The 27,691-nt window shown below is 37.5% G+C and overlaps 1 protein-coding gene across 2 annotated transcripts in view; it reads right to left on the bottom strand.

The window, feature by feature from the left end:
- Window positions 1-27,691, bottom strand: part of DROSHA (drosha ribonuclease III) — a 71,804-nt gene that overhangs the window by 8,888 nt on the left and 35,225 nt on the right. For both annotated transcript variants that reach the window (XM_065667552.1, XM_065667554.1), the window contains exons 16-29: window positions 27,579-27,686; window positions 22,172-22,279; window positions 19,642-19,780; window positions 18,911-18,971; window positions 16,941-17,000; window positions 14,960-15,059; window positions 12,165-12,267; window positions 10,307-10,377; window positions 9,187-9,231; window positions 6,517-6,674; window positions 5,550-5,655; window positions 1,741-1,882; window positions 695-777; window positions 452-555 (exon numbers count right to left, since the gene is read on the bottom strand). In XM_065667552.1, the coding sequence (XP_065523624.1) occupies window positions 452-555; window positions 695-777; window positions 1,741-1,882; window positions 5,550-5,655; window positions 6,517-6,674; window positions 9,187-9,231; window positions 10,307-10,377; window positions 12,165-12,267; window positions 14,960-15,059; window positions 16,941-17,000; window positions 18,911-18,971; window positions 19,642-19,780; window positions 22,172-22,279; window positions 27,579-27,686 (1,388 nt within the window). The remainder of the gene's footprint in view (window positions 1-451; window positions 556-694; window positions 778-1,740; window positions 1,883-5,549; window positions 5,656-6,516; window positions 6,675-9,186; window positions 9,232-10,306; window positions 10,378-12,164; window positions 12,268-14,959; window positions 15,060-16,940; window positions 17,001-18,910; window positions 18,972-19,641; window positions 19,781-22,171; window positions 22,280-27,578; window positions 27,687-27,691) is intronic.

Raw genomic sequence — 27,691 nt, 5'->3', positions numbered from 1 at the left:
ATTAGAAAAGGTGCCTATAATCAAGATGTGTAATACGATGCATTTAATATGTCTGCATAATAATGTAGAATGTAGAGAAACTTTATATTACTGAAAATAGACTGGAAATGTCTTGACTTCACACCCAAACAGCCACTGTTCCATGCACTTCATTTATAATAAAATGAGAATAAATGTAGAATGATGCCAATTAAATACTCCATGCAGACATAAAAATTTTATTTTCCCTTACAAGATAAAATGCTTGCTAATTCTTCCACGTGATAGCTTAAAACACCTAAAGCTTGCAAAACACTGGTTCAACATTTTCATCTTCAGACAAACTGAGTCTGGAGGGCTTGTGTAACTACAGCAAAATTAAACTATGGTAAAAATGTAGGATGTCAGATCACATCTTCCTCCATATACAGGACAGACTGATAATTAGATCATAAGAGATGCTAGTTCTTACTTGTAAAGAGGAATGTCTGGCTCTTTTCCTTCTGTCCTGAGAGTCAAGCAGCACTGCTGAAGCTGAGATTTAGGATCATTCCAATCTTGATTTAAAATAAACTCCTGTAAGAAGTTCACAAAGATGCTTGTATGATTGAGAGACTGTTGTAAGAGTCTAAAACACAATAAACTGGTAAGATTCCCAAATGTATGAATGTATTAAAACACAGTTGCAGGAAGGTTGGAACCTGACTAATCTTACCTTTAGCCGTGGAAAAAAGCATACATTCATGAAAGTGTGAACATATTCCAAATCTTTATCAATGTACAGGGCAGCAATAAAGGCTGGGGAAACAAACAAAGAAAAAAAGGTGCTGTCACTCATTCAAAGTGTATGTTAATAGCTTGCACATTTAGAAACAAGTATCTCCGAGTACTCTAAAGCCATATTCAATTACATTTCGCAGCAGTAATCTGATGAAGGTATTATTATCCTGCACATACAGGAGAAAATGAAGTTGACCAAGAGACTGAGTTACCAAAATCCACTCATTTAAAGAGCTAGAAACAACAGTCAGCTCCTAATCTCATATTTTAACTAGGAGATGATGGGTACTTACAAATAGATCACTAATAGATACCATAAAAAAAATTTAGATATAAATCAGTCTGGTTCATGTGCTATTCCCATTTGCTTAGAGGATTTGGCAAAAGCCAAAGGGTCTGAAAGGCTCACGAAATATACAAGATACAGAATAACTCTTTGCAGAATATTTATCACTGTTTCCACTTTCTTTGGAGATAAATTAGCACAAACTTCCATAAATGGACTAAAAATAATTTCATTTTCATACAGCTTTCCCTCTTGTGGAATGACCATTTTGAATCCTCCTAAAAAACAGTCAAACGAACCCCAGAAATATTCACCTTCAACAAAGGGACTACTTTATCTTCCGACAGTAACAAGAACATATTAATGAAACATTGAAACTGCTGCTAAATAGCTCAGATTACAAAATTTTGCTTTCTGACATGCTTTCGACCTGGTCATGATGACCCCTCAATTTCTAAGCCTACAACTTCGCATCTGCAACTATGCTTCCTTCATGCTTTCATACAGACTTCAAAAACATAGGCTAGCGTTGAAAAATCTGGCTTTCAGAGGTATAGGTATAATTCATCTGTAAACATGGACATACATTTTTAATAGTGATTTGGGGAATTTCTAACGGCTTCCTTAACCAAGCCCTGAGGAAGAAGAAATTGCACAAATTGCATAAGTTGGCTGTTACAACCAAATTAACTCACATTCCAAGAGATCAGCCAAAGTCTTAGTTCGAAGAGCTACAGGTCTTTTTGTCTTGTCATTAGTGATGGCAAATTCTTGCATACCCAGCTCTTCAGCCACCTTGGCCTGCGTCCTGTTGTTCACCAAAGAACTTCTCAACAACTGCAACAGGAAAAGGTTCCACTCAATGGTAACAATTAGCAATACCAAACGACTAAAGGTTTGGAGAGGCAGGGAGAAAAGTTACTTTTATCCTTGTAGACTCTCATTTCTCAGCTTATTGACATTTTGTTTCAGCCCACCTCAAGTAATTTACATAAATACACAAACACACTTCTTTCTACTGCTGATTTTTCCTTCTGTTTCAATTCTTCTCACCAAATGTCATTTATTTTACGGCCATATCACTTCCACAGACGTGTCTTGCATTTAAAATGCTTGTTTGTGAGCTTCTTTGTAATCATATACCATAGCTGAATCAGTCCTGTACTTTTTCAGCTAATCTGCATTTTTCTAGTTTAAGTAACACACAGTTACATACATTTTTTTTCACAGAAAGTATAAACATATAATCTTCTGGAGTCAGTAGAGTAGTCCCTAGTATCCACCAAATAAGAAATACATAGGAGCAATTAAAACAAATGTGCATTAAAGCAAGACAGTCTAGCGCTTCAGAACAAGCGGGTGAGGAAGCCTCTCCATTAGTTTTTGGCCAGAGAAGAAAACGCATAGCTGGGCAGCCTGTATGTAAGTTTGCTCTACTGAAGGCAGTATACCTGAGCTATTGCACCCCCGACGAAGACTTGGCTCTAACATTTTCAATGTATGAAGACGTTCAGGACACCTGGTTGTCCAGCGGAGCTCCCTGAAATGCTTAACCCTGGCTCTAGGCAGATTACTTAAATAAACATGGAGCTCTATGAAAGATACAATCCCTTAAAGTTTAAAGGAATATTTTGGAATCTTACAGTTCCGTACAATTTTCTGAACCACTGGCTAAGGTGAGATTTTTTCCTGTTCCTTTCTGCTTTAAATAGAACAACATTAATTTAAGAAGTCAGGGATATTATAGGAGGTAGGGGTGAAAGGGAAAGAATGTCCCTCCTTCCCACCGTTTATGTGTAATAGAGAGTTGAGAAGCTGCATGCACATTTTTTCTCTGTCTTCCATATGACATTTGCTCAGCTTATTAGATACAAGTTATATGCTACCTGGCTCCAGCATGTCAACTGAGCTTATGAAAAATCAAGATTTATTTGCTATACTTCATACTTCATCTCTGACAACAGATAAATAAAGAACAATATGTTCATAATTTGTTTGGCAATGATGTATGCAGCCCATAGACACAACTTGATCTTCACAAACTAGGCAGACTGCAGATAGGATTATTACCTGCCTCCCTAAGCTCTGCTTATACTTATCTTCTACTTGTTCCTTTCCAAAACTCTATCCTTTTATGCCCTTAAGATAAAATAACAATACTTTCCCCAACAAATTCCTAATTAGATATGCAACCTAAGAGACAGAAGTGCAGTAACATGACAAAAATCTGTTTCCTGTAACAGGAGAAGAAGGATCTCTTCTGAGGTGCTGTTTGCAGAGTATTCATTCTGATGGGACCCCTAATCATGATTAGTAGCATCCTAAAACAAAGAGCAACGTATACACTACATAGTGAACTAAAGATGGAAAGAAAAAAAACCCACCAAACCAGTTATACTTCTAGTACTGTGGTTATCAACTTGCTCTGCATTATAATTTGACTCCTCTACAAGTGTGTCCTCTACTGCAGGAAACTGAGTCCCTGTTACTGATACATCAAAGACACAGTATGTGTACCTTTTCAGCAACTTTTTTAGAGCTAGTCTCAATTCTGACAACACACAGCCTACATCACTGCAGATGCTATAACATGTTATGGATGCTCAACTAGAGCTTAAAACTAATTACAAAGCAATTTAATTTTTTTTTTTTAATTATCCTTCCATCATCACGCAACTTACTACTACCCATGACTGTAGCATAAGCCAGTACTGGAGATGCTTTATCTTCCAACAGGTAACAAAATTTCATCCTCTTTTTTAGCAGATCACTTGACTTTCTCAAGATTTGTAGACAAGACTATGTTCTCCTTTCTTTTTTTAGAAAATGTAGTTAGTTTACAGTCATTTCTCAACATGTAATCACAGCACACAGGTAAACCACTGCATTGCTAGCCAAATCTTCCTATTTTTAGCCAAAATTGCCCTCAGTACTACTGACACAATTCAGGGGATGCTCTGTTACTACTTCAAAGGTAACTACATTCCCACATGACAGGAAAAAAAATAGCTCAGTGTTTACTGTTTCTCTTCAGATCCCACATCGTTGGTCTCCTTTACCACAAGTCTCTTTTCATTTAAAAACATTCCATGACAATTTTCTTTTTTACTGCATGCACATCCGCAGAGTTGATTTTTTTTTCCTAAGCGTTGCCTACTTCTTAGTATCTTTGCGTGTTTTCAGCATTCATTCCACTCCAGCTTTGTAGCTTCCCCTACAAACTGCGGACTGTGCAACTCGTTCTTACATGCCCTTATCATTAAATTAAGCAAAATGATCTTATCATTGTTCTGAGTATTTACACCCCTTAATAGCAACACTTCCTATCCTTCCTAATAGTTCTTGAAAGATTACCTTACTATAAACACATAGATGCCTACATTCTTAAAAGTCCCCAAAACTCCACTAGTCTTGGATTTCTGCCTTAGGCTTTCGTTTCTGTGAAGAACATGACAAGGTTCTTCCTCTTTTAACTTTTACTTCAAAAGCTCAGACTTTATCTACTCTGTCTCCTGAATGGTGTAGAAGAATCCATACAAAGGTAAATTAAACTTAAGAACTGGTGAAGAAAAATTCAAATTACTTTTAGTCAGAGCATGTACCTTTTTCTTGTAAACAGCTTTACCCCAAATGACATAAGAAGCATATTCTTGAAAACACTTTGCCTACTAGAGACTTGGCATCATCATCCCTTTATTGATTTCAGAAAAACATTCCAAATAGCTAAGAAACCTAGAGTGTCACTTCCTAATTTTAACTAGGAGATGACTCACATTCCTGATACCTGTATTGTTTTTTTTTATTCTAGTCAAGACTTGATAACTGAGGAAAATTCTGTAAGGCTAAGAAAATTTCTAACACAAAGCCACAGCTGTCTAGCTGGAGTATGAAATGAACCAATCAGGAAAAAAAACTACATGTAATACAACCCTATGTTTGAAGTACTGTGAAATGCTGAAAGAGCCCTAAACTGGTTTTTTTCAGAGTCTAGATACAAGAGGCAGAAAGGCTACAGTAATCAACAGTAAAATTAAATTCAAAAGCTACCAGACGAGCTCCAGGTTGAAGACAACAGGAAAAAAAGACTAAAATAGATCGTAAAAACTTCTTAATCAGGAAACATAACCCTGCCTGGTTGCAGGTTCAACAGACCAGAAGTCATGAACAGAAAAATGTCATGTCATGTGCTTATTTTAAATAAGCAGTTTAAGACACCCATCTTTAAACAAGAACTAGTCTTCTCTCCCAATTTCACCACTGACATCCTTAAAATTATTGATCCATTTCACAGACAGAACAAAAATTATTGCACTGGGCTCATAAATCACTGTTTCCTATTCACTGCAAGGCTCATGACTTAAAATTAACAAAGCCTTATTAAGAACAGTGGTTGCTGAGGCTTCTTTTGTTAATCAAATCCAGAATAATTCACTAGCTATTCCCATAATTTCAGTCTCCATCCCACTCATTCTCTTCTGCAAACCATGATTGATGGCAGTCTCACCGTTAAGTGCCCTTCATGATGATCAGGGAAATGTATGAATAAATACTCTGTGGCTACCAACTGCATTATGGAGTCACCCAGGAATTCCATCCTCTGGTTGTGGCCTCTGAAAAATGAGACATCAATGCAGCAAAATCAATAAGCACTCAGGGAGGAAGAAACAAAACCAGCATGCACACGCAAATTAAAATAGTGATGTGAAAGTGTGCATTGCTCATTTCCAAATGCATTTAAAACAATTTTACAGTGTTAACCAGGTGAGATGAAAACACAGTTCATTACTGTTGTAACACCAACTTTCAGGGAGAAAGCAAATCAGGGTAGCTACATATAAACACAATTATTAGATCACAGATCCAGGATTAAATGAAGGAGAAGAGCAACTGACATCAAGTTTGTAATGAGATAAGGTCTCTACCTGCAGCTTAGAAGAAAGTGAACTAACGAATGAAACAACTTCAAAAGAGAAAAAGATCTGTCCATTCATGAGAAATAACAGGATCAGGATTTAAACTCACGTGAGATTCTGGACTGGGTAACCACTGGTATGGCGCTACTGTTTGGTTTAAAATGGGGCCTGGCAGCTCTACACACCACAGAACACAACAGCTGCACTGGGACCAAAGGCATGATTTTACTTATTTCCTCTATCCAAATGTACCTCCCAAGTATGTTTTGCTACTGTCTCAGGAGCGATGTGCAAATATCAGTGATGCAGGAAGCTCAGAAGAAACAACAGGATGGCTCTCTAACATTTTCTATAGTCTTTCCCAAGGTATCCACAACTGACTACTGTCAGAGATGGGATACTGAGCTAGGCAGGCTTTACTGAGCCATAGCTGCTCTATTCTCTTCTGGAGAAGAAATATATCATCTAAAATTTGTTTACAAATAAAGCTATTTGGGATATTAACATAAGGACCAACATGCTAAAAGAGCTACATGAGGACTCTCGCTGCAAACTCACAGAGTCAGATGGTTAAAGCCTACTGTCCTCAGAGTGAACGCGCGTGCTAGTAGCCGAACATGAGTAAAGATGACTCCAATTGCGTCCTCAAACTCTGTCAGCTTTTGAAGAACCGGAGAGGTCTCAATGAGTTGCCTGTCAGTGTTAGACTCCTGCAGCTGTAAATAAAATGAAGTGCAAATAATTACAAAGTAACACTGTTTCAGAACGTTTCAGAGAAGAGCAAGTCTTCTGTAAGCCTAGGGCAAAGAATACAGTGAACATGTCATTCTGCGGACAGATTAACTAAGAAAACTGAGTTTCCTTTGGCTTTTTGTCTTGGATAATTAGTACTCAAAGAAGGTGTTAGCTCTGATATATGTTTTTTTAACATTTGACACATTTATAACATATTGCTTATATGGTTTTGTCTCTACATCTGGATAGCAAGGACTACTACTTACTTTGCCAAAACATGTACAATCCTATGTCTGAGCTTTCTAGTATCACATTGCTTGCAACTGAGCAACAGATTCAAAAATTTCAAGAATAGGCTGGCAGACTGACAGCACGTCAAGATGAGACAAAAAACTCAAATCTATTTCTCCGACTTTCTTTTAGTATCCAAAAATCAAGAATAAATACTTAGTATATGAAATTCAAAAGGGTACAATAATACAGGAAAATTAAAATTGTCACTTTGCGTCAGTATCTTATCAGTTTCTTTTCTGATGTCTTTGATGTGGTGACACTTAAATGGCTTTCTGGATCTGGGAAATGGCTTAAGCATTTTCTCCAGCCACTCTGGGCACCTCTCTTTTATAGCAATGCATTATGAGGATGAGGATGCCTAAAGGAAAAATAAGAATAGCCACAGCTTTTTAAAGTGGCATTAAGATCTATTTTGGTTTGTTGCCTGCCCCTTTTCTATTAATTGATTACTTTCAATTTGTCTTTTTCCTTAAAAGCCACTGAGCTTTCAGCTGATATTTCACAGAACTACATATCCTGGTGTCCTGAGTTCAGTGTCAAAATCCCAAGCTTGGGCGCTAACGGTCAGTTTGGAGTTCAGTTGCATGTGGAGCTGAGACTGCTTTTTTGCTTCCTTATGCTGTCATTTATGTTTACCTACACAGAACTTCATATGCTTTTTTACTCCATAGTTAGGCATTCCTGCATTCTCACAATCAGACTGCAATTCTTCTGCCTGCTACTGTCCCTGCTAGCCTGAATAATTTGGTATAGTCAACAGACTGCTACCTCACTGTTCATCCTCCTTCTCAGGCTGTTGATGCAAACAGCCTGCACTTCAGCAGAGATCCCTAGGGAAATCTGCCAGTGACCTCTATTCCTTGTAAGATGTGTCATTTGACTCCTCCATTTCTTATGTTTCAGCCACTCCTTTAAATCTTGTAAGCACTGACAGGATTAGCTAGGGCTGCTTCTTTTCAATCATTCTCTGCTTTTTTTTAAAAACACCACCACTTTTTTAAAAACTTTTTGTGAGTGCCTTTCCAATATCCAGTTAGGAACCCAGCGCACAGTATCATCCACGACATTACATATTTTTTTGTCTCCTCTAAAATCTCCTATTCATTTGTGAGGTAGGACTTGTCTTTACACGCAGGATAGCTAGTGCTGAATCTCAGAAGTTTATCTTCCCATTAAGACTCTTCTATTTACACCTAAGAGAGTTGGTCATAAAAACGCTTCATGTGCACTGATTTGTGGCTGAAGACTTGGTCCTATGTACCCATTGCAAAATTCGTGCAAATATATATGACATTTCAGATGGAGGCCTCAAAGTGTCCTTCTGCTGAAAGAGTGTGCTCATAAAAAGTTTCAAAGGAGTCAAACTGACTGCACAAAACATCAGAGGTTTGGTTGTACAAAAGAAACCTCTCAGATGTTCGTATGACCCTGAAAACCATACTGACTGGATGACGATTTGAATACAGCTATTCTTGCAGCACCCCTGCACGCTCAGAAAATACTACCATGTCTGCTGTGGAAACAAGAAGCTACAGTGCAGAGGGCCTCTGTGATTTACTCTGGGCCTATCCCAGAATTCAGTCAGGGAAAAAGGACTGGAAAACCATTCTCCCAACTTCTAGCCTTGTAAACTTTTATCCTTCAATACACGGAGCATAAATCAGCCTTCAGATACTTTCATAATTTCAGTGTTTACTTGGTAATAAGGTACCGGAATCACAAAAACAGCCATGCTATCATGGTGCACACACAAAAAAATAAATATCAGAATCACACCCTTATTCCATTCAACTAACTTGCCTTCCTATTATTAAGATTTCAGTCTTAATTTCAGGTTAAAAAAATATGTATGCAGACTGATTTTGTTCCCGTTTTCCCGCAACTTCAAGAGGAACAAAAAGACACCAAAACATTACCTCTCACTAGATTTGTTGTGTAAATACAATTATATACCAAACACAAGTCAAGGGAAGGTGAGTGATTAATCCTCAGAGAGGCAGACACTCATAACACCACCATCCCCTCTCACCTCCCCCCCCACCCCCCCCAGAAAAAACAAAACACAAAGGCAAATACAGATATTCTTTGGCTACTTTGTAGCAAAATTTCTGAGGTGTCATTACAATGGAAACCTATGGGAAAGCATCCCCAAAAATGAAACTGAGCTATAAAATTTCTTACAAAAAGGGATACACTTACTTGGAGTGGATGTAGTGGATAATTAAGCCATACATCCCGCAGGTCCTGCAAACATAGAGAAATGCCTTCAGTGCTCAAGGGAGTCATTTAACAAATTCCACAGTACTAAATAAAATGTCATTACTTGAAATACTGAACTATTTCAGATGCTGACTCGGCTTATTGCAAATTCAATAGTGCTGGCAAACTAATTTTTAAAATCGTGTATTTGCTGTTCAAACTGCCTGTAGTTTTCCCAATTAGCTTGTGTCAAAGAGGTGGAAAAAACCTTGAACCAAATAAAAAGTGGTTAAAGGAAGAAAAAGATTTGTTTAAGCCTCAGGACTAACTTTATTTGCAAGTACTCTTCAGCAGCAAGTTTGACTTCACCAAAGGCAAGGACTAGAAAAGAAAATACCCACTTATTTTCTTCTATTTCGTGTAGATTTTTTTCACTACAGGCACTGAGCAGCAAATAAGCATTGAGTTACAATAGGCTTCAAAATGTTTTTATCTCTAATAAGCTTTGTCATTTCACAGACTTAGACTTTCAAGAGGAAAATATTACAGAATTCATCCCATCACCACTGCCATGTGTATTGTCCCAGCAGTATGTACCGGTTACTTCTCTTAGGTTAAATTCCAACTAACAGTGATCTAAGACACAGTATGCAAGAATGGATCAGACTTTAATTACACAAGTGAGTAAACACTGGATGAAATCCCCTGTATTTTTTTCCAAAAAACTTGTAGTGGTGGGATGATTTAAATGATGAAACAAGAACAGTTGTTCTAGATGTGCATCCCTTCCCAAACCATGGCTCCTGGATGCACAGCACCCATCTCTGTTGTTAGATCAGCATATTGAATGGAAGTCTGCAGGTTTCCCATGCCACCAGTCCACTCCTACCTAAGCCAACCAACAAACAACACACCTAAGGAAATACTAATTTTCTTTTACCTGAGCCAGTGCAGCTTGCTGTCTCAAGCATGCTATGCTACATTCAGTTTCCAGGAACTAAGTACAAAAGGTTTATGCATACCTGTTCATTTGTGATTCTCAAGTAAAACAAAAGACAAGAAAGCATGTCTTCAGATATTTTTTAAATGAAAAAAAAAAATCATATATATACATAAATACCTTGTCATTGAAGAGTAAACGTCCAAATAATTGTTTTGCTTCTTCTAGGCTCCCCTCTAGATAAACAGCTCCTGCATGAGGGGAACAACACCTCAAAGGTCAATAAGGCATTAACACTTAGAAAATCACTAAGTGCAAGAAAGTCAAAGATCTCTGCCTTCTTCAACACATTCAGTTTTTAAAAGCATACTTTCTGTAGCACATACATACAGAAGGAACATGGTCTGCCTTGCTGTAACTCTCCACCCCACCCTCATTCCCCTCTCCCCTTCTCTTTTAATTCCTCAGTAGGTCAGTTGCTCTCTTTGGACTCTCTGAAGGAGAGCAGTTTTGGGGTTTCTATCTTGCCAGAGACATATAATGAGAGCACAGAATTTCAAACAGGCCCAAGACAACCTGCCTATACTTCTAGTTATTTGCTTCATCTCAGGGAAGAAGCACGAGACTTTAACAAATGCTCTCAAGTAGGACCTTCAGATCCCATGTATGCTTTTATAGTCCCTTAACAAACTCTCAGATTTAAGCTATGGGTCTGACAAAACCTTATATAACTCAATTTAGCTCAATTAACTTTGTGAACAACTTTGTATAGGAGGTTACACAGCAAGCCTGCTCTTTTAGCAAATCTCAGTGGTGGCCAAATAGCCCTCATTATTACATCCTAGACAAGCTCAAGTACATGAACAAAGCCACAGATACATATCTAGTGTTCCTTTTCTGTTTACTTTTAAATTAAAGATCAAAGCACTCATGGAAAGCAAAAACAGAGTTAAAAAGAAAACTCTTTATTTCTTGATAAGATGAAATACAATTTGGCCCAAGGCAGAATGCATAGAACTGTTCACATGTAAGCCACCTATTATCTGTTTTTAAAGTGGGACAAAATGCTTTAGGAGCTTGTGTAGTATGTAAAGACCTGGATGAGGAATAAACCATTGCCATAGTTAATATTGTGTACAGTACATCTGCATGAATATGAAGCCAAATCAGTGAGATTTAGATTGCTTTGTGCATTCAAAGAAGTTTTATAAATATATGCTATTTAAAATAGAGATTGTGTGGATACAATGGATCAGATTTCCACCATACTGCTGCCTTATTTGGTAACTGTAGTCAGGCACTCCTGATTTCTCCTCCAACATAAATTTATCAACTAGCACAGCCAGTCACTAATCAGCATCTTAATGTCCAACAGCAAATTTGACACAACTCCCCTTCACCCTCAGCTAGAGTTTCAGTAGCTCTATTACACCAGCTGTGGCATACTGCCTTACTTTTTATTTGTAACGAGAATGCAAAGACCAAAAAGTATTCACTTGGCAAATGTTACATTTAATTCACAGGAGGTTAGCAGGGCAGACTGGAAGCAGGTTGGTGACGTAGCTGGGAGTGCCCGGTGCATTCAGAAAGCAAGCTGCAGTTTAAAATGCAGGGCTGAAATGCAACTCCGCATTTTGGAGTTCTGTGCAAGTCCTACTGGAACCTGACCTTTTTTTTGCCGTGACTTTTCACAGCGACTGAACTACTCCCCTCAGATAACTGCAGGTGGCAGGGTGGTGGCTCATGAGAGGTGGAGTTCTGTGGTGGTGGACAGCAGTGCTGCACCACAACCCTATGACATGGGTGCATCTTCAGCGCATGGGAGGCAGGGTATGGAAGATGAGATTTCCTTTGTAATACTTCACATTTATGTTACACACTCAGTATATGTGCATGAAAGAGACAAAGACTTAAGAAGCTTTACTATCACCTACCTTACTAACACTACTCAAGACAGACCCATGTCTCCTCCATCACAGTCAAGATGGCCTGTAAAGATATTAAAACAACTCTGCACATACAAATACATATGCCTTACCTATTAGGGCTTCAAAGCAGTTGGCCATAGCATGGCGGAGATCCGATTCCCTGCAAAGGTCTGGCCCATGAGCATAAAGCATAAATCGATCTAGCTCCAGCTTCTGCAGAATATGTGGAAAGAGTTAAAACCATGGTTTTAGAAGTACAAGAGTACCATTTCTAGTCACCAGAGTTCATGACACTATTATGCAGCAACTGGGTGTGAGGGAACTTTGAAGCTTTTCTCCATAGTTTCAATTTACACATAGGCCAAAATTAGAAGACTTCATATCTATCAGAGGCAAACAACAGGAGTGTGATAGCATGGGAACGCTAGGAATTATCAAACCAAATTCTCAAGGGACGGTAGATCAAAAAATTTTACTAGGGAGATTTAGGAATGAGTTCAAGATGGGGGCTGAGGGTGTCACAGAAAAATAGGCTTATACCAGTGGGATGGTACAATGTGCTTTGTTTCTTGCTGGTAGTTTGCCCTCATGTGATTTCCTTTCAGAAATACCAAAGGGACATTCAAAGGCAGGGGAGTTAACACTGAGGAAAAAGATTTTGCCTACAAGAACAAGATAAAGCAGAATAGTGAGGAACAAGAACTCTGGTAGACACAATCCACTGAACATCTGGTTTTCCCTTTAAGAGAGTCAACAGGTGGCAGTAACAACGGCCTCTAGGCACTGCAAGCAGAAGACTTAATATTTTAATCCACAGTGCCACCTAGCTTCCTTATTGCTTCTAAATGTGCACCATTAACACTCATCTGTTGCCTATACCACAGTTGTTCCTGCCAGTCAGAATCTCAGGTAGTGAGTCAGATATCCTACATATTATATGACAAATCTGCCATAGAAATGCAGGAAAAAGCTACTAGATTCTCTTTACATAGTCATCTTTGTAACACAAAACCATTATTGAGATTTTTAAAGCAGAGACTTCTCCATCTTACAAAGTTTGTATGAGAGTAGGTTCTTCCCAACTGGGTGTTTCTACTGACAAATTTCTCATTAACTTTCAACTGCATCCTCCTGGAGTATATTTAAGAGGCAAAAAGGAAGACTTAAGTTGTTTGAGGTGCACAGTTCAGACACTGCAATTGGAAAAAAAGGAGCTTTCCATTTTCAATGAATGAGAGCCTATTCACTGATCCAGAACACAGGACATTAGCTCTTACTTACTGTGTTCCATTACGCTTTATATAGAGTGGGAAGCACTCGTTAGAGTCAACATAAAAATGGAACATTGGCTGGTTTATATCAAATTTAAACTTCCCACAGATTATTGTCATTTGCTCATGCTAACAAGTGTTGTTTGGGAGTTGGTTTGTCTCCCCCACCTCTAGTGGCTTATTTCTACTTTCAGAGCTTGCATTCAGCTTTTTTTTAGCTCATGTGTTTTGCTTCCCATTTTTTTATCCAACATGTTTCAGATTACTTTTAAAATTTCTGCTAGAATGCCCCTTAGAAGCTACAGAAATTTATCATTCGATCCTCAATTAAAACAGCATTACACACACACGAGAAGTTGAGGAGGTGAGGATTATATTAACTAAACGCAACATGATATTGCAGGGAATAATTAAAGGGGATGAAACCAGGAACATTGTATAAGATATACAAGAGGAAAAAAGAGTAAGTTGAGAAATCAGGAATATTTACAGTTGCATCTAATATAAATAAATAAAACTTAAAAAAATGTTCAAAAAAATTCAAGAATTGTCCATATACAGTGATAAAGGCTGTGAACAGACTTTAAGAAAATGTGAGCTTTTTGGATGCAGGTTTTTCAATAGTAACATGAATTCAAATGTCAGGTGGTTCAATACCGTATTTTAGATCAAAACCCCAATCTGAAAATTTCAATCAATTCACGCTTATCTAAATCATTAAGGAAAGCTTTGGAAGAAAATTACTGTGTTTGCTTCCCTACGCTGGGCCTCTCCTGAGAATTAGGAAAAAGATGACATGCTAGAAATCATACATTTTCTCCCCAAAATCTCAAGATTGGATATGCTTATTTAAATTACTGAGTGAACGTAAACAGAGAAGATTAAAAGAGCACTTGAAATCTATCAGCAGTGGACATGTATACATGCATGCACAGCTTAATACATGACATCAGTAAGTGTCAGATTGTTTTCTTTAAAAACACTCCAACAAAATCAAGTATGAATATGGGAATACCAGATTATCTACAAATAGAGACTTAATAAACTTTCTACATCGTATTCACACCCTCTTGTATCATGTAGAAAAGAGAAAGGTTCTGTCATTCACAGAATTAAATGAAATAAAATTCTGAGGCATCTCAATTTTCCCCATGAGGTAATACAGTTTTCACCAAAAGCCTAACATATTTCTCTTTCATAGTTCACAGTGAAACTTAAAATTACTGTGGTTAGGAAGCAGGCAAAATTATTATTTCCCTACTTTCTCTACCACCTACTGCCATGTTTTCCCTATGTCTTCTAGCAGGAAGTCCTTTTATAGAACAACCAGCTTGTTTCTTTTTCTTCACTAAATTTCTACTATCAGCTTCACTACCTGTGCAATATGAAGGTAAACATACACACACCTTCAACATAAGCACCCTAAAAACTTATCCTTTCTGCCTTTGAAGAAAACACTAAATCGTACTTGATCTTTAGAGTCTACTTTCAAACTGAAAAGAGTTGCTGTATCCCAAATCTTGTATACAAAACATGGTAAGGATACTGATGTTCAAAGCAGGTATATCCCTAGTGGTAGGATCCATGGTTATCCTACCTCTGGGTGTCAAATACAGAGACGTATAAAACTGTACCTTAGCCAACATGGCCAGGTGTTGGTTCTGTACAATGGCAGTGCGGTATGTTGCTAATCCTCCTTCCTCCAGAGTGGGAAACAGGTAGTACAAATGGACACTGGCAAAACAAATATCAGATCAGGTGCTGTCAGCATTTGGTTAAATATGCATCATGTGTGCTTCTAGGGAACAATGCCTTTCTCTCAGATCCTAGCTGGTAACACAGGTCCCTTCCCAAGCTGGCAACTCAGCTTCTAATAAGGTAAATGAACAAACATTAAAACAACACTCAAGAATATTTGACTGGATAGCATTGGCAGCGGGGGAGGAAGGGTGCTGTTTCTCTACTGGGCAGCACATATTCTCCAAATTCCTGCAACAACAATTCAGCTCCCTCATTTGAAGGTGTCTACATAGCAGCAGCAGTGGGTTCAGCAAGGTTGACACCTAGAGGATACTGAAGAATAAAGCACAAGGGAACAATTAGCCTTGAGAAACTCTGTGTTGCAGGCACACAATGCTTTAAGATGATACTACTGATTCAGGCTGGATGGAGCCAACAGAACTCAACCTCCAGTACTTAATCAAATGTGTGAAGTCATTAATACCATGGGGGTGAGGGGGAAGAGGGAGGGGCAGGAGTAAAAAAATCACAGTCTTTTTACTGCCTTTAATGATATTTGTCATCATGAAAGTAAGATACTTCATAAAACAGAAACAAAACAAAAAAAGTAATTCAGTGACCCAAATAAGATCTGAGGAACAGATAAATGATTCTGAGTATCTCACATATGACTATCTAATCCATGTCAAAAAGAAGTTAACACAGAGAGGATTTTCAACATCCCACAAGTAGATGGCACTAATTATTAAAATACTTTATTAACCCAGTACACAGGAAGAAAAGTGCAGATAAATGCAAGATTATTTAAGGACAAAAACTGATATAAAACTTAGAGGCAATCCATTCAAATATCACAATTCACAAAAGCAGAGACCTGAAGACTTAAATAGGTGTTTACATGCTCTATTGAACAGAAATGTAGCTCAAGGTTTTTTCTGAATTGAGACAAAAGTTAGCTCAGAATGTCAACTGATGGTTGATGAACAATGAAAAATGCAAGACATTTTAATCATCAAATCTTCTATCTTATCAGCCTGTACTGTTGTATGAGAGAAAAGGCCATGGGTTTTAAGGGCAGTGGAGACCTTTATAGACTTTGAATAATGAGTAGCTAATGGCTAGTAGAGGCTAGCAGAGAACTGAGATATAAGGGCAATTCATATAACAAACTTGCTTTAAGAGAAGCTTTATAGTAAACAAGACTACTATTAAAAACAGTAGAACAAAGCACCTCAAAATGGATCAGAATCTTTTTTTGTGTAAACTGCCTGCCTCTAGTACTCAGGTAAAAGAGGCCCATGGAGGTAACTGATAATATCCCTGTATTTTTCATCAATTTCAGAATACTCAAACCAGACCAAAACTGGATCAATTTTTGAAGAAGTATAGCTTTTTGTTATTACTTTTAAATAAATTATATTTATGTTTTACTATTTTCTTTACATATAGACATTAAAGCCTACACATAGACTACAGCCCTAATAACTGGAAATACAAGAACTCCAACACATTCAATATCACCATTAAATGCTTTTTACTTGCAACTAGTGAAAAAAGAACCCACGGAAACAAAATAGCATGCCAGGAAAAATATCTTTCCTTTAAAAGAAAAAAAAAAGGTACAAAGTTAACTCGTCTGTAGCCGAATAATCTCTAATCAACTTAAAATTGCACTCCATGAAACAAGCTCTAGTTTTTCTTTTTGTAATCTTCCTTGTATCTTCAGCACTGAATTGAAGAGAGCTGTGTGCAGCTCCAACCATCAGGCAAGACTGCAAACATACAGTCATAAAGCAGACACTGCAAAGCTTAATAAGCTCAATGGCATGACAATACTATACAAAGGAGAAAACTGTTAAAGAATTCCCAATTTACCTTGTTAAGAACTCCACCACAGCATCTCCCAGAAATTCTAAACGCTCATTGTGGTTAATCCTGAAAAAGACATTTAAAATTTTACTATCAGCTAAGTAACACATTCTGGTTATTTACACAATATAATTAAAAGACACCAAACCAGAGCTGATTACTAATCAGGCACGACAGACATTCTTGCAGTATCCCCCACCCTCTCTGGATTACAATCCTGTCCAAAACAGAACGACCACTACATGAATCTTGAAACTCAGGACTGACACCACCACCTTTGAAATTTTCTTATGTTCCTTTCTGAGCTGTTCTCAAACAAATGAAGAAAGGAAACAGTAACGCTGATTGGCACTGAGGTCGGGTTTCTTTTGTCCATCAGAGGGCATCAGGTGATTGAAACTGCCTGGCTTCAGTCTTGTATGTGCAAATAGAGTAGTGTATGCAATTAATATCAACACCTGCAGAGTGTGAAGACTCTGCAACTGATTCATTGGTACGGCAAAGCTATAAGGGAAAAGTACTTTCATTTTTCATCATAGCACCTTTAAATGCCCTATTTTCTGCTACTTCCTTTGAGATCCAAAGAAATAAAAAGGCTGTACAAGAAGATGCATGTGAAGATGCCATTAAGCTAATAGAATAATATATTTCCTGTGTTTTCCTTCTCTTCTATCACCGCTCCTGATTTCCCTTTGTTTTGCATAAAGTTTCATTTCCTCCAAGCAGCATGCTTATCTAACAAAGGACTAACAGGACACAGCAGCTGAAAAAGAACATGAGTTTGTCTTCAAATATATGCAAATTTCTGCTCTACACATCAAAGCATTTAAGTAGCAACATTTTGACTTCACACGATTGTAAAAGAATCAAGGCCATTGCCACAATATTTTTTTTTTTTTAAATTCAGAGGATCCTTCGCAAGTGTTTGACAGCTTTTACTGTAATTTGCACTCCCCCAGCAATTATACAGTAAATCTAATTTCTGAAATAGCAGGCCCTTGTTAGGGGCTGAAAGAATTCAAATACCTCTGCTGTGTAAAACAATAAAGTGTGAGCAAAACTACAGCTCCTACACAGATCTCAGAAGTGGGATTTTATATTTTTGTGTTATTTTGTGAGAATTAATGCAATTTAGCATTATGTTATGTTATCTTAAGAGGGGTGAAATAAGCTTGAAGCAGACTCTTGAAGAGAAGGGCATGGTCTAGCTGAAACAGCATTTGGGGAACACTGCAACAATAATTTATTCAGAATTGAACTTCTCCCATTCCCAAGCTTCCTCCAAAATGATAACTCTTAAAAGGCGTGGTTACAACACTAGTTACTGAAATACACTCTGCCCTCCAGTTCATTTAGAAGATTTCACATACAACTGCTTCGTGCATTAGTCCTATGAGCTTTGTTTATTTGCTTTGGATAAATATGGTGCCCTTGGCTATAAACCACATCTTAAACATTATTTATTCACATAGAATTCTTAGTGGTCATTTAAGGATTGTTACATTACATCATTAATGGGTTTTGCACATGTCTTTAAATTGGACTAGTAAATCAGTGAAGCTCACATTCAGTATCACACTCATGTTAACAAGATGCTGTAACAGGAAGGTACTACTATGAGGAAACATGATGGAGAATCCAACTGATAGCAATGATAACAATAACAAAAAATTCTTGTATTTATTCTGCAAAAAGCTAAGGTAGACTTTTAAAAAAGTCCTCCTCATTTCAAGCATAAACAAAAATGACAGAATTATCTGTGAAATCCTTCCTCACGAGCTTTCTGCAGGCATGACTAAACATCTATTATGTCACTGCTAATGGAGGTTCAGCATATCTTCATAATATAAAGTCAATTCAAAATGACTTTTCATTTCAACTATTTACAAAAGCTATTACTGACAGTAAGTTGGTTACTTTTATTAAACATCTTTCTCTGCAACAGCTTTCCTACTTGCAAACATTATTTTCATTACCTGGAAGGAGCTGGATCGTCCTGTCCCAAACGGGACATAATATTTATCAGGGTGTTTATCCCTAGGAATATAAACAATACACTATTAAATGAACAACCAGTAAGTCAATTTGAATAGGCTTAGAAAATAATTACTCAAAATGTTACTTTGTAACTGCTGCACACGGATTATCCTGTTATTTACAGGGTTTACTCACATCAGACGACCTCTACCTAACTGATCGCAGTCCCACTACAATACTATTGTATTTGTGCATTCAGAGAGCCACATAAAAACACCACTTTTGCATAAAAAAGACATTTCAAACATTACATATCAACAAAAAAAAATATTTCATTACAGCTGAGTATACTTTTAAGGAGTATGTTCTGGGAATTAAGGGGAATATTCTGCAGCAGACAGACCTCATTAATAAGACACTTTTACAAAATATCCTCAAGTTTGGTCGCCATGCCAAGCAGCAAATTAAGGAAACAGTATTTGTCAAAAATCAAAGAAAATACATCCTCCCATTTATTATCCTTGCTTTTTCTCAGCTCTTTAGTTGCTGATTCATTTGCAAAATATATATTTTTTTTTATTTAGAAGGGTCTCACTGGTGTCTGTGTATAACCAGATATATCCACTGAGGGGATCTCTCAGAAGAACAACGGCCAAATAAATAAAGGTTTTCTTACTGATTAAGTGAGGGTGAGAGAAAAACGGTAGTGGTGTAACAGAATACAGCATACCTTTTTTCCGCATGTGCATGTGGTGAACTTTTCTATCTCCATACTTTGGCTGTCGAATCCCACAGTTGGATAAAGAATTTCTGGCATGATCTGGATTCATTCCAAAGTTTAAGTGATGGCTTGGATGAGTCATGGCAAGCTGTAATGAAGCACAAACAGGAAAAAGAAGTCTTAGGTATATTTTTGCAAATACAAGTTAAAAAAAAAAATCTCAGACTGGTAGCTAATAATTGTTATTTTTTATCTTGAAGAAAGGCTACAAAGTAATGTCGTCAATCAGTAGTTTGGTTCCAGTAATTTAAACATAGTATATACTATTTCAGATGTCAGAACGAAGCAATATTTATGCCCAATCATCAGTTTAACTAATTAACTTTCAAAAAGTTTTCTTCTTTAAAGAAAAATTAGTTTAGAAGAGAAAAAGCATGAACTGTCAATTTGCCCTAAGAGTTTTGCTTACCAGCTTTGCTGACCTGATTTTAATACATTTGCTTATTTAAACATATATTCACTCTAACATTGCAGGATAAATATTCATATTAAAACTATGAATAAGTAAGAGCTTCTCAACCATTCATATATTTAAGTTACTTAAATATCTATAAAACTTCCCTACTTCAAACAAACAAACAACAAAGTATGTCTAACATGGTTATTTACAGAACTTTCATGACTGTATATGGCCACTCTTCAACTGGAACTGAACAGCAATGGCAGCACTGATCTGTTTTGTAGAATCATAAAACGGTTTAGGTTAGAAGGGACCTTTAAAACTCATCTAGTTCCAGCCCACTGCCATGGACAGGGACACCCTCCACTAGACCAAGTTGCTCAAAGCCCCATCCAACCTGGCCTTGAACACTTCCAGGGATGGGACATTCATAACTTCTCTGGGCAACCAAACACACCTTATATATAAATCAAGAGATACACCGGCAAATTCAAGCTGCAGAAAGTTACTTCAGAAACAAGTGAAGGACTAGTGATGTGGGCTGTGAGCAAAGACATTCCAGTAGTTCATTCAAACATTGTCTACGGCTTTCCAAACACAATACTTAGGGAACCTTACTTTAACTTTGTTGGAGTAAAACTACACCTAATCAACAATAAGAACTTTCTCCAAGTCCTTTTTAATTCCTTGCTAATACTAATAGTTTGTCATATATGCACATTCTGCTTCATCTGAAGTGGATGACACATTTCCCTGAATAGCTAAATTAGTGTTATCTTTGTTGCCCAGTCTGTACTTTAGAAAGTATATGTCCTGATGAAACAGGTAAAACTCAATGCAAAATTATCAATCTTATGCTTATAAGCAATATGCTTAAATAGGTGACTCATGCTATATACATTTTAAAAAGCTCATTCTCTTCTGGAACATGTTTATAGGTTTTAAATAAATTCTCATAGGGATCAAGCATTAAAAAGTACTTTTGTTATAACTAAATACTAAAATTACTAATGCTGACTCACTTGATTTTATGGTTTCTTCCATTTTCAATTGCAATTTACTTTTTGGTTTGCATGTCTGGTCTCAACATTTTGAAGATTTTCATCATTGCATTTTTATCTTTCATATTAAAACTATGGCAGCCTGCAGACAACCAAATCCACTAGATGCACAATTGTAACTTGCAGTAGGATGAACCCTGTAAAATTGGTTCTATTTCTAGAACCAACTTCTAGAAAACAGAGAAGCTATTAGAACACATTTTCCCATAAGCCTCTGCTTAATGTAGCTCAGGAGTAAAGTCCCTATACGCATACAGAAACTGCATCTTTTTAACTTAAGAGAAAATTCATCTTTCTCAGCCCCAGTCAGTGGAGAGAGCTGATGTTTATTTGAGGGGGAAATCCTGAACAGAAGTCTCAATTTTCCTTCAGTAATTTCAGGAACGCACATAAGGGAAAGGGGCCACCACACCAAGAGTCAGCCTTTAGACCTGATCATTTATAAATAAGCACTTAGACAAATGATTGGTCATACAACATGGGTGTATTTAAATATAGAATTCTCCTCTCTTCGGTTCCTGCCTTTGTTTGTAAATGCAAAAATTTCATCACACACTTGCAGAAATCAAAGAGCTGAAATTTGCAAATTCCTTTTCACTAGCTATAAATGCAAAATAAAAGGCAATGTTAAAGTTATTAATTTTTTGGAACAGCAGACTATAAAAGAAGAAGCAAGGCATGTATGCTCATCTGCATATTCTTCATAAATATCTAAATAAAGAACTTACATGGAAATAGTAATGTACCTGACAATCTTTTCAGTAAGCATATTTACAAGCAAATCCAGACCTGCCACTGCAGAAAAGGTAGGTGTATCCCTACATGCACAACCCATGTCTCTATTTAGAGGTCTCTTAGAATAACTGAAACTTTTGAAAGACTGCAGTGCAATCAAGTACGTCCAAGTTGTGGCAATGCAATGCCTTTCTTCAGTTTACACAGCAGTCAGGGTTATGGATAAACTCTATAATATTAGGAGGGCAAACCAGCAAGTAGGGTTTTTTTTTTTATATCTTACCTGCAGCAAGCATCTATCTCGAAAAGTATAGCCTATCAATTTGTCCAAATGCATCAGACACTGATGGTAGCGGACATGGTGGGTGAGGACAGGAAGCATCATCGCATGCTAAAAAACAATAGCAATAAAAAAAGAGCATTCAACTTCACTATACAGAGTACTCAGTTCTGACTAACCTATAAATACAAACATTCTTCATTTGTCACAACACTGAGTTTTACTGGTGTCGTGGTTTAAACCCTGCCACACAGCTTGTTCTCTCACTCCCCCCTCTTCTTTCCCTCCCTCTGCTCCCGGAGGGATGGAGAGGAGAACTGAAAAGAATGCAACTCCCACGGGTTGAGATAAGAACAGTTTAGTAACTTAGGTATAACACAAATCACTACTGCTACCACCAATGATAATAACGATAAAGGAAATAACAAAAGGAAAGAATACAAAACCTCAACACCAGCCAACCGATAACTCGCCCCACCCTACCCAACCGAGCACCGACCAATACCTCGTCCAACCCTGCAGTCCACTAGCCCTTCTGGGTAACTCTCTGTTACATCCTGGGCATGACGTGCTGTGGTATGGCATACCTCTTTGGCTAGTCTGGGTCAGGTGTCCTGTCTCTGCTTCCTCCCAGCTTTCCCTCCTCCCTGGCAGATCATGAGGCTCAGAAAGTCTTTGGCCAGACCAAACATTTGAGCAGCAACTAAAACCATTGGCATTATGAGCGCTGTTCCCACACCAAAAATCAAAAACACAGCGTTGCACCAGCCACCAAGGAGGAAAAAAATGACTGCTACTGCTGAACCCAGGACAACTGGCTTGTTTAAATAAGAAAAAAAAAAAAACCCAAACACTATTTCCTAACCTTCATCATCAGAGCACTTAATTAAATCACATTTGTCCATCTGTATAATCATAATGGGAGACACCACCTGACACAGACTGAATAAATAAATAAACAAAATTACAAAATGTTTTGAGTTGGACGTGACCTTAAAGATCACCTAGTTCCAATCCTGCTGCTATGGGTAGGGACATCCTTTACTAGACCAGGTTGCTCAAAGCCCTGTCCAAATACATAAAATCCAATACATAAAGCCCCATCCAAACATATAAAACCAGTCTTCTACTGAAGTATTTTGAAAGAAGTAAAAAAATATCTGGTTACCAGTAACTTCAAATTTCAATAAGCCATTACTGAAATCAATGCTATATGTATTTGTACCTTCTCATTTAACGCCCTATGGTTTTAGGTTAGTACCAAAGATGAAGAAAGACCATCTCCCCTCTGCCTCATAAAATTAAGGAAGATGCATCACTTTAACCAGCTTTCACCAAATAATAGTAGCTACTTGATTTTCAAGCACAGTTATTAATGCCTTGTTTCATTTCCTTCTAAGGAAGAATTAAGGGCTTTCTGAAATGCTGTAGTCTGGCATTTCCAAGCGTAATGTGCTAAAACAAACAAACAAAAAAATATCAGAAAGGTTGCTGTTTGATCATCTAGGAAACAGATAATGTTTTTCTGTTAGGGAAATTTTCATAAAAATTTAACTAACTCTATGTTGCAAAAACAAACCTCTCCCTTTTCCTGTGTTTTAAAGCAGGAATATTACACTAATATTGACTTCAAATGGATCTGGGTTGAAATAAGCAAGTACTACAGTTTATCGGTATAGCAGTACAGCAAGTATGATATCAACATCAAAAATACTGTGTAAGAGTAAAAAGTAATAGTTATAGGAAAAATGTCAGTGTTTGAAGAATTTCATGCATGTGACCATTTTCGTGGCACTGACATGAAATTTAAGTTCTCCTTATTATTCCTACTACTGACAAGGAATATATTCAAAAGAATGACGTGTTCTAAGGGAATCAAAATCTGAGGGTTATTAACTATTAATTGCAGAAAAAGGAATGTGTACAATTACAAAGGATGAAGGTTCATTGTGGACCGAATCAAGATAAGCAAGCGTACAAAGCAGATTATGTATAATTTATGGAATAAATGATGTTACGGATTTCTGCATGTTATTAAAGAACCACAGAAAATAAAATCTGGTGAATGTTACAGGATTGAGAAGAATAAACAATAGTAATACTTTCTGCGTAAGTAAAGGACTGAAAAATTCTTGAGAACTGAAAAGATAGTTGGAAAGTAATCACAGAATCATTTATCATTGAGTCCAACCACTAACCTAATTCTGCCAACTCCACTACTATACCATGTCCCCAAGTGCCACATTTACATGTTTTTTAAATACCTTCAAGGATGGTGACTTCACCACTTCCCTGGGCAGCCTGGTCCAGTGCTTGACAACCCTTTGGGTGAAGAAATTTTTCTTAATGTCCAATCTAAACTTCCCCAGGCACAGCTTGAGGCTCTTCTTGCCCTATCACTTGTTACCTGGGAGACAAGGCCAACCCCCACCTCACTACAACATCTTTTCAGGTAGTTGTAGAAAGCAGTAAGATCCCTCCTGAGTCTTCTCTTCTCCAGACTAAACAACCCCAGTTCCCTCAACCATTCCTAGTAAGACTTGTGCTCCAGACCGTTCACTAGCTTCACTGCCTTCTCTGGACTCACTCTGGCACCTCATGTCATTCTTGTAGTGAGGGGTCCAGAAGTGAACACAGTATTTGAGATGAGGCTTCACCAGTGTCCAGGAAAGGGGGATGACCACTTCCCTTGCCCTGCTGGCCACACTGTTGCTGATACAGGCCAGGATGCCATCGGCCTTCTTGGCCAACTGGGCACACTTGCTGGCTTGTACTCAGCTGGCTGTCAACCAGCACCCCAGGTCCTTCTCTGCCAGATGGAACTAACTAATTAGCAGCAAGAAAAAAAAACAAAACAAAACACTTGTCTGGATCTCTGAATGGCAGACAAAAAATGCAAAAATATTTCAAGCAAAGATATTTTATTTTGTTACAACGTTACTCATTTAAAGTTTTCTTAGGGTAATCTATAAGCTAGGGGAACATCCTTCTTAACTCCATATAAACTATACAGGTATGCTTCCTATGCTTTCCTTCCGAGAAGCAATTTGGGGGGCTGGAGATGGGTCACACCCAACAAAAAAGCCAACCCAAAACCTGTTTCATAGGACAACTCTGCTTCCCTGCCTGTTTATATGTTCCACTACACTAGGCAAAAAAAATGTCCCCCAAGCAAGTTTTAATATTATTTTTACCAATACTTGTAGCCCTAAGTTTGAGGACTAAAACACAAAGTTTTAGATTTTTATTAGCTGCGGTGCACTGAATGAAGAATTGACATGTCTCTGGGAGCACACAGAGGGCCTTTAATTTGATTCTTGCAGTTATATTGACCAAGTGCTGCTTTCATGGCACTAAATACTGGACTGAGTCAATTAATGTGCATCAAATTGGATTATAGCTATTTGATGTTTCTGATGTTTTACTTATTTATCGCTTTATAAGAAAACAAAATACATGTTCTAAAAATTCCATTAGGCTGAAGAATGGCTAGTGATTATAAAAGGTCTCCTGAAACCATATGGCCACATCCCATACCCTTAGTATTTGCATCTGGTTATAAACATACAAGTCACTTTTTTTCTTTTTTGCTGTTTTTAAACATATGTAATTTTAACTATGATGCTACATGTTCTTTTCTTGCTGCAGCTGGCATGGCTAGGCAGGAACTCTTTCAGGTGCCCCAGCTACTACCACCATCCTCCAAGGCTGGCAGACAATCCTGACCTGAAGCTACTAAGAAGAACCAGGTGAGCTGAAATATTCTGAAATGCATAATTTCTCTCCTCACCTAAACACTTAACGCTGCTGTTGAGAGCACACCAGTAACAATATTGGCAACGATGGGTGGGGGGTGGGGGGAAGGTTGTGTGTGAGATGCATCTTCTCAGCATAGCCCTATTAGGCCAGACTGCATAGTAAGTGATGCCCAGCTTAGTTGCTAGTAGTGCACTTCATCTACTGGACAACTTCAAGCGAGCCTGGCAGATAACAATGATTTTACATTTTTGGAATACTTCACTCACCCTTTTTCCTCACCCTGCAAGTGATTCACATCTGAGACTGCAAAGACCAATGTCATTACTGCTATGCAGAACTTAGAGTAACTATAAGCTGTTAGACTGACTTGAAAGAGTTTCAATCTTCTAAACTGCAATGCTTTTAAAAAGTATCAATTTTAAGTCACTGAGCTTTAGCTCTGCCCGTACAGTTGATTTATGCATATTAAGTTTTAGTTTTCTTTAATCTGGAAGAAAGCATGTAGCAACAGCAGCAATCTTTAATTTTACAGATACACTTTTTGCCTACTCTTGGCCTCTCAAAGAAATCAAATCAAAGAACCCTCATACCAGAACTGGCTGATTTAGATGTTATGCTGCAGATGGGCACAAAAATGTGAAATAGCTTCACTTTCATCATTCCCTCATGTTTTGCTGTCCCTCAACAACAAAACGAATCGAAGAAGACATTAACAGATGAATCACAGAAGATATTATGAATAACACAGAACCATTTCAAAGCTCCTAAATTAGAAATTTACACTGCTTACTTAACCTGTAAAAATAGATAGAGTTCACGATAAAAATTAGAAAAGGACTGTAATTTTCCTAAGCAATGTGAGAAAATACTGTTCCACTATTCTCTTTCTTGAACTTCAGAAGCAATAGCAGAATCATAAGAAATGGTTCAGACAGAAGAAAAGCAATTTAGTTATTAGCATTTCTCTCCTGTAAGAATTTCCCCTTTGGCCTTATCAGATTTTGAAGTTAACTGTTTTAACAACTTGAATTTTACTAATCAAATATTACATTAAAAATGCACTTATTTTTACCATATCGCAAAGCTGGTGGCTGTCAACTACTTCACAATAGGATCTGCCAGAGATCTGTACCTTAGAGATGTCACGCATATGAAATGGAGTATCTGAAAGGTGACCTTCCTACTGATGGTCATGTGTTTTAGTCCAGAAGTTAGTTATTGTGGAGTTTTTTTCTTTCTTTTCTTTCAAGTAAAAAGATATTTCTTCATGTTTCAATATAAAATTTGTTTTTTTTTTTTTTAATCTAATTATAAAAATCTATTAAAATAAAAAATATTTAAAACTAACCCAACTGATGAAGAAGCCCCAGGAGCTCCACGTAAGATTCAACATTTGGCTAATGCCCAGCATCCAGATGACCATTCCTAGCCTTTCTTTCTTGTTCTGATCAACCAGTAGCAAGCAATCTAATATTTTTAAATAACTTTGCCTCAAGATGTATTGATTTAAGGAACTATTCTAGTCTCCCATCCACACACAGACAAAGGTGTTAATTCCATTCTTCAGCACAGAATCACAGCAAACCCTTTCAACAGGTAAATGGCAGCTATCAAGAAAGAAAATAGATCAAACATCTCGCAGTTTAGTCACCTGGCAGACGTCAGAACGTATCCCTGTTTTCCAGAATCCCTGGCTACTCAACTCGACAGTCACTTCACGTCTCATTGTGTTCTTCTGACGAATTTTCTGCAGTGCTTCCTAAA

The sequence above is a fragment of the Lathamus discolor genome, chromosome 2 (assembly GCF_037157495.1).
Source record: "Lathamus discolor isolate bLatDis1 chromosome 2, bLatDis1.hap1, whole genome shotgun sequence".
Classification (NCBI taxonomy): domain Eukaryota; kingdom Metazoa; phylum Chordata; class Aves; order Psittaciformes; family Psittacidae; genus Lathamus; species Lathamus discolor.
The sequence above is the reverse complement of the archived record's forward strand: the minus strand, read 5'-3'. Positions and strand labels throughout refer to the sequence as shown.